The 7,368-nt window shown below is 52.4% G+C and overlaps 1 protein-coding gene across 2 annotated transcripts; it reads right to left on the bottom strand.

Annotated features, from left to right (window-relative positions):
• Window positions 1–79: 79 nt before the first annotated feature.
• ACP2 (acid phosphatase 2, lysosomal) lies at window positions 80–7,356 on the bottom strand. Of its 2 annotated transcripts, none has more exons than XM_058527010.1 (11): window positions 7,149–7,356; window positions 6,704–6,799; window positions 6,281–6,367; window positions 5,163–5,315; window positions 4,954–5,052; window positions 4,785–4,874; window positions 4,195–4,327; window positions 3,320–3,402; window positions 3,098–3,204; window positions 2,800–2,975; window positions 80–1,010 (listed from the first exon to the last, which is right to left on the bottom strand). In XM_058527010.1, exons 1-11 carry the CDS (start codon window positions 7,260–7,262, stop codon window positions 877–879), a joined length of 1,272 nt encoding a protein of 423 aa, XP_058382993.1. In that variant the 5' UTR covers window positions 7,263–7,356; the 3' UTR covers window positions 80–876. The 2 variants fall into 2 exon arrangements, with proteins under 2 accessions (XP_058382993.1, XP_058382994.1); XM_058527011.1 differs by having other exon boundaries at window positions 5,163–5,201.
• Between the last annotated feature and the right edge of the window lie 12 nt (window positions 7,357–7,368).

The raw sequence follows: 7,368 nt of genomic DNA, 5'->3' as shown, positions 1-7,368 counted from the left end.
AGAGGAAGATTGGCAACAGATGAGCGCTCAGGGTGAATCTTCCTCACCAAAAAGAAAAAAAAAGGCACAGAAACCACACTAAGTGTCCAAAACTTTCATTCTCTGGAAGCTGCCTCAGCCCTATTCTGGGCCACAGTCAAGAGCTGTCCAGCTCGCAACCTGCATTTACCTCAGGTCCTTGGAGACCCCAGCCCAGCTGAGAGGGATAATTTCATGACTCCACCACAATTCACTCCCCATTCCCCTCCCCCCACTCCCTCCCAAGTACAAATACCCTTCCGACCTGCTCAAGCTGCAGGGGTGACAAAGCTGCCTGAAGCATTATGTATGACTCTAATGGTGACTTCAGCCAGACAAAGGAAAACTTGGTTGGTTGGCTGTTGGGTGATATGGGTCCTTGGTGGCCAATGTTTGTATCCCCAATGTTGTGCAATTTTTCCCACTAAAATAAGCACTGAGAGGCAAGACTGTGTCCTCCGAGCCATTTGCCAAAGATTCCAGGCTGGAAGAAAGAGCGCAAGGCTTGGTGAAAGGGCAAAGCAGATCAAGTACCCACTCCTTCAGTTTTTTTATCCCAGGTCCTGAGTGAAACTTGAATACTTGTCTACGTTTCAGGTCCTTAGGGAGCAGGGAGGAGGCAAATCCTGTTTGGAGAAAGCCAATGTCCAACTGAGTACTTGGTAAACATCGGGCACATGAATGCTAAGTGACAGGTGTCATGGGCCAAGCCGAGTCCCACTTGTTCATTAGGTTGGGGTCATCAGAGGGAGGCCCAACCCAGGGTTTCCTGTCCATGGGCTGGGGAACAGCAGCAGTCAGGAGTAAAAGCCCAGCCCACCTCCCCTAGGAGGCAGAGGGAAGGGGGCTGAGTGGTTGTCAGGCATGATCCTCCCCGTCTGCGATGTGGCGGTAGCCGGGAGGCTGGGCCTGCATCCGGAAGAGGACGGTGAGGAGCAGCACTATGAGAAGGAAGAGGATGGAGCCACATACAGCCAAGGCCACGATCACCTCTGGGCACGGGGAGGGGGAGAGAAGGGTCATGTCAGCGTTTGTTCAACAAATATTTGAGTGCCTACAATATGGCAGGCGCTGTTCTTACAATGGGGATATACACAGGTGGCCAAGACAAAGTCTCTGCCTTCATGGATTTTACATTCTGGGAGTGGAGATCCAGTAAACAAGCAAGTGATAGGAGTGACAGGTTAGTGACAAATGCCATAAAGAAAAACAAAGGGGAAAAGGATGGAGAGGTAGGTCAGTCAGGGAAGGCATCACTAAGGAAGTGACAGTTTGAACAGAGACCTAGAGTCACTGAGACATAACAAAGATCTGAGAGAAGAGTGTGCTGGGGTAGGGGGTATAGACAGGAAGGAAATGCAAAAGGCCCTGATGTGGGAATAAGCTTGGCATGTTCTTCAATCAGAAGAAAGTATCACTAGAGCAGAGTGAGGGGCAAGTGGGAGATGAGGGTGGAGGACCAGACCAAGCAGGGCCTGGAAGGCCATGGGAAAGAACTTGGATTCTTTTCCAAATGTGATGGGAAGCCACTGGAAGATTCTGAGAAGGGTAGTGATGTGAACTGTTTTATGTTTTTAAAAATTTAACTCTGTGTGGTAGGGACAAGAAAAGAATCAGAACATTAGGAAGCTTTTCAGTAGTTCAGGCAAGAGACAGGGGTAGATTGGACTAGGGAGCAAGAGCATGTGTTTTAAAGATTGAGCTGATAGGATCTGCTAGTGGATTGGATGTGGGGTCTGAGAAAGAGGGTATTCAAGATAACTCCTAGGGTAATACTATGCAACTAGGTGACTAACATGGCATTTACTAAGATGGGGAAGCAGATGAGGAACAGCAGATTTGTGGGGAAGAGCATTTGGTTTTAGACATATCAACTGTGAGATGCCTCAGTTGACATCCATGTAGAAACCTCAAGTCAGTAGCTGGATATGTGAGTCTGTAGCTCAGAGAAGAGGTCATGAATCTGTGAGTCATACAAAGATGGAAGCTAGCATGGAGATGGTATATAAAGCCAAGAGGTTGGATGAGATCCCCTTGGGAATGGGCACAGATGGGGAAAGGGCCAGAATGAGCCCTGGGCTATCCATTGTTTAGTGGGGAGGAGAAGTCAGTAAGGAGGCTGCCTGTAAGTTAGGAAAACCAGAGAAGCCAAGCAAGTGTTTAAGGAAGGAGTGACCAATTAGGTCATAACACTGAGAGGTGAGAGAAGCTGACTAAGAATTGGTCACAAGAGTGGTTTCAATGGAGTGAAGGATGACACAAGACTGTCTAGTAAGTCTCAAAGAATGGGCAGTGAGGAAGCAAAGTCAGAGTCTAAACGACTCTTGGAAAGATTCCATGGGAACAGAGAGACAGAGTGGTAGCTGGAGAAAGATGTTGGCCTAAGAGGTTTTTGTCAGGCTTTTGAGATGGGACTGATCCAGTAGACAGGAAACAGTGAGGCATCAGAGGTCCTCGTGGAGGTGAGAAGAGATGGACCCAGAGTGTAAGTGGAGATGGTGGCCTTCAGGAGCAGCTTATACCAGCAAGTAAGCTGGAAGATCTGGTGGTGGGAGAATGAGACAGTTCTCTCCTGGTTGCTCTTATTTTCTCAGTGATACAAGAAGTGAGGGCATCACCTGAAGAGTAGGGAGAAGGGGTACAGTGGACTCGGGGTGGGAAACTGAACTGTCTAGGGGCGTGCAGTAAGGTGGCTGCAAGTGTGCCAGCTCTCGAGACTTGTGGATAGGACTTTAAAGTGGTTCTGGGCCATGAGGAGCACAGAGGCAGGCAGCCACTCACCTGTGTCTGCAGGGCTGCTTGCCAGCCGGCACTCCTGCTCCCAATCCTTGGGCACGACAGGCTCTGTGAGGCGAAGGAAGTCTTGCAGTGGACAGCGGTGAGGGCAGCCAGGCAGGATCAGTGGCCAGGGGACCTTGTTACTCTCATTCCGAAAGTACATCTCCACTGAGAAATTCCTGTGGGTTGACAGGAGACAAGACAAATTTACAAGCTCACCAGGCTTGTAATGGAGTCCTTGGGCTGCCCACAGCCACCATGCGAGTGCCCCTCCAGAGGGCAGACGGGTAGGTCCACTCACCCATTATCATCCTGGTACAGTTCAAATATGTGGCAGGAGGCGTAGGGAGCTTGTTCACCATTGTAGACATCCAGTGCCATTTGCAGAGCAACCAGGGTGGTGTCATGCTGTAAGGGAGAGGGGCTCCCCATCAGCACTGCTCCCCTGCACCCCCAGGCACTGAACAGAGAAGAAACCCAGCCCCTTGCTTGACGTTAGCACGCTGGGGACTAGGGAGCTTACCGCGGAGTAAGCCAGCAGCTTAGGGAGTTGGGAGGCGGTTGCCATCAGGGTCAGGTTCTTCCGTATCTGAGCCAGCAGGACTCCTGAAGGAGAACAGTCCTCAGGGTCAGTGACTACAGCCATCACTCTCTTCTCCTCAGACCTGTCTGTGGTCCTCACCCTCTGCTAGGCCTGGGTCTGCTCACCAGCACAGAGGACTCCTTAGGTTCATGGGAACCATGTAGGAACTCTGCAGCACCCCCTGCTCTCTAAGAACTTTCAGATATACACAGGGAAGCAAGGCAAAACAAGATATCTATCTGTATTTCAACACAGACGTAGACATCTGGCCATTTATAAATGAGCTACGAGGCCCTACCCAGGAAGAGTTACTCGTTTGGAACAAATATAGACTTAAGATTGCTCAGGGCACACAAGATGGTGGCTCCAGGCCAGAGGAATTCTGCCATTTGCAGACTCTGAAAACTATTGCGATGTCAGAAAGGTTTGACAGCTGGCACTCCCTTGGGGGCTCAGATCAGAAAACTGACAGGTGTATTACTCTGAGCCTTTTGTCAAAGCGGCTCCCAGGGGTTCTCTGCAGGGAGGTCTTCATTTAAGGGGCGAGTCTTCTGACACGGGTGAAACTTAAGAATATAAAGGGCAGAAAAGAAGCGTGCAAACCTAATTGTGGTCATTCGTACAAAGACAAACGTGCTAAGCATTTGGAGAGTTGGGGAGACTCTGGGGACTAATGAGATGACTGGGGGATTTGGTTTTGAAAGAGCAGAAGACATTTCAGGTAGAGAAGTGAGTGTGTGAGAAGCTCCCAATAGCAGATTTTTAATGCTACAGGGTCCTGAGGAGGGGAGTGACATGCTGCTCTTGTCACTCACCCCCCTGAAGCCGAGCCTTCTCTGCCTGCTCGTAGATCCCGAAGAGGAAGCGGAAGCTGAAGTCCTTTAGCCGCCTCAGACGCTGCATGGTTTGGGGTGAGGCCCAGGCTGGCAGGATTAGCCCGTGTGTTTGCTGTGTATCACAGTGGGCAGGTTAGCTCCCCAGGCCTAGGCCAGAGCCTCTCCGGGGGCAGCTGTCTGCCCCAGTGGAAGGGTGCCTGTGTGTGTGGAGGGAGGGAGAGCACAGGAGCGGGGGGCAGATGGAGAGGAACCAGCAGATATGGCGGACAGTGTTGAGGCTGCAGGGCAGAGGAAGGGAGGCTCAGCACAAAAAGCATGACTCAGCAGAGTGGAGCTGGACACCACGAGGCTCTGGGTGGAGAGGAGCAGGAACTGCTGACATTAATAAACTATTTCCCACTCTGAGGTTCTTTTTCACCCGTGAAGGAAGTTCCCTTGTTTCACAAGCAGCAGCTTGCCTGGACCTCCTCAGTGGGAATGGTATCCACGCATTGTGTTCTGCTTGTCCTGGTCACCTGGGCCTGCTGAGGTGTGAGAGAAGTCACACCGGGGACCCTAAGCGGGCTCACCTCACAGAAGAGTGTGTCATAGACATTCCAGACGGTTTCCAGCGTCAGGTCTGTGAGCCCTGTCTCGTTGGCCACCATATCCAGAAATTGCTATGGAAAATGGATCAGGGAATCAGTCCTGCCCTGGGGGAAAGGACAGTGTGATGACCTCCACCTCAGCCCAACTCACTGTATTCTGAACACTCTCATTCTGATACTCGGGTGTCTGCCGGGTCTCGTTCTGCAGCTGCTCATAACGGGGACATGGGCCCAACGGGAACTTCAGCAGCTGCAGACCAAAGAGGGGAAGCAGAGGTGGAGAAGGCAGTTGGGGAACAGCAGGCCCATGGCCAGACTTGTCCCTCTCACCGCCTCCAGGGAAGGGCTGGCCAGTCTTACCTTCTCCTCAGCGACAGGCACAGTGTGGACAGGGATAGGCTGCCAAGAAATGTTTGGGTTGAAACGCTGCATCCCACTGGGAGGGAAGAGTCCAGCCAGATTGGCCTCAGCACTCATGAGAGTGCGGTCAAAGTCTGTGCTTCGCACATAAACCTGCAGAGACCGCAACATGAGTCTTGCTGTGGGGGTGGGGCGAGGGAGCTTTGGCCCCTCAGTGGGGCCCCAGGGGGAGAACCTGTTATTGATGGTTACCCAGCAAATTGTAAACCTGCCATGCATCTGGCCCTTCTCCATCCTTCCTCCCAGCAAAGGCCCAAACATTCCGCTGGGGGCTAGCTGTCACCACTCTGTGAAGAACTCTGGGAATGAATGGCTCTAGTTCAAATGCCCTTCCCAGTCTGAAGTGCCTAGTCAGTAAGGCTGGGTCCATCTGTCTGGTTTTATAACAACGCCTGTCTCCCTATCTAGACCAGGGTCTTTGAGGGCAGAAACTGTCTCCAATCACACCCCCCTTGATAAAGCGGCTTAGAGACCAGGGATAGGAAATAAGAGAGAGAACAGAGAGAATTGCTTGGGAAAAGGGAGGAAGACAGTGTGGGGAAAGGCACGATCAGGAGAGAGGTGGCCCTCAAGGGAACAATAACAACATCTACAAACTCTTGAGACAGCCGTGGCTGAGAGTCATAATCAGCGGAACAGCTGTCCCCATCCCTGGGGTGGCGAGAGAGCCTCAAGGAGCCAGCACACTTGCCAGTCTTCCCTGACATGCCCTCTCTACGTATGTCTTCCCTGCTACCTTTATCACCTGGCCCTGTGTGGTTTATCATCTCAATAAATGTCTTGCATGGAAAATCCGAGTTATTTCACAAGTGTCAGAAACTACTTTGCCAGGCCTTTGTAAAGTCTGAGCCAGGACACTTGATCAATTTTGCCTGTTCCCAGCCAAGCGGGAGCAACTCAGCGTCTAAGGCTTTGTTTTCAACAGCTCGTGGATGTCTTGTCCTGTAGCTATAACCAAAACGCCTGGAGGGAAGCCCGAGCACCCAGACTCACCCTTAGGCTCCCAGGGTGAGGACAGTAGACCCCATTCCCCTTGCCTCTTGAGCTCCCAGCCTTACCTCTTGCCGGTGGTAAGAGGCATTGAGGAACCCATGGTAGCGCTGCCGCAGAGCGTGGCCCAGCTCCCAGTGCTGTAGCATCCCCTCCTGTAGGCAAACCCAAAGGTTAAGAAGGTCCAGAGGGAAGAGATGGCTCTTAAGTCCCACAGGGTTTAGGCACTGTTGCTTTCTAAGTTTACCCCTGGCTGGAAGGAGGGGTGGGTTAATCTGATCCTAGAAGTCATTTATTAAGTGGCCGATTGTGCATGGCGTTGTGTGTGTCCATTTTCATCCGGGCACAGATGAAAGTAAGGCTAAGAAATCTGATCAAAGTCAGCACTCACATGGGAAATGGCAGTTTGGTGGGGCCCCAAGTTCTGTAGCCTGCTCTAGAGGTCACTCATTCTACAGCTCATCCTGAGGGAGGGCTGGCTTCTGACCCACCTTGGTTAGCTGACCAAATCCCTGGGGCCATTTGTCTTCCTGATAAGGGTCCTTGGGATATGTATTCACTGGCGAACGGTCTCCATGTCGGTACACCTGAGGAAGGAAAATAATTTGCCTACAGGTCAGAAGGGTCTCTCTGATAGGGACACAGGGCCCACCTCTGCCCTATGTTGAGGAGGGAAGCTTCACTCTACCCACTGCAAAAGACCCCAACTCAGAAGACCTATCCCATGATACAGAACTCCTTACACTCTGCCCCCCCAAATACCCCAGGGCTCCACAAAATTGCGAACCCGGGCCCCCAACCCCGCAGACCAACGTCTCCTCCTAAACCAGCTCCTCCTCCTCCAGACCCCAGGGCCCAGCACAAGCCCCACCCCTCCCTCCACCCGCAGGCCTGTGCCCTTCTAGCGAGCCCTTTGGCGACCCCGTCTCTCATTACCAAGGTAACGAAGCGCAGACTGCGGGCCTGGGTGAGTGGCATCACCAGCAAGTTCACGCCAAGAAGGAGCTGGAGAAGATCCGCCCGTCTCCAGCCCAACTGTCTGCCCGCCATCACCGCTGTAGTCTATGCAGCAAAGAGGCTGGAACCCGTTGCCTGGGATCCGCAGCAGCCGCCCGGACGCCCCCTTAAGGACACACGCCGGAAGTGGCCCGCCGCC

Source organism: Diceros bicornis, chromosome 31 (genome assembly GCF_020826845.1).
Source record: "Diceros bicornis minor isolate mBicDic1 chromosome 31, mDicBic1.mat.cur, whole genome shotgun sequence".
Classification (NCBI taxonomy): Eukaryota; Metazoa; Chordata; class Mammalia; order Perissodactyla; family Rhinocerotidae; genus Diceros; species Diceros bicornis.
This window is presented reverse-complemented; position numbering and strand designations above follow the sequence as displayed.

Bases quoted from the DNA above. Each gene is read 5' to 3' on its own strand.
- ACP2 (XM_058527010.1), bottom strand. From the start codon at position 7,262: ATGGCGGGCAGACAGTTGGGCTGGAGACGGGCGGATCTTCTCCAGCTC. The intron at 5,316-6,280 runs GTAAGGCTGGGA...CGGTCTCTGCAG, and splicing joins CCTCTTACCACCGGCAAGAG to GTTTATGTGCGAAGCACAGA. The intron at 4,328-4,784 runs GTGAGCCCGCTT...TGTGATACACAG, and splicing joins ATGACACACTCTTCTGTGAG to CAAACACACGGGCTAATCCT.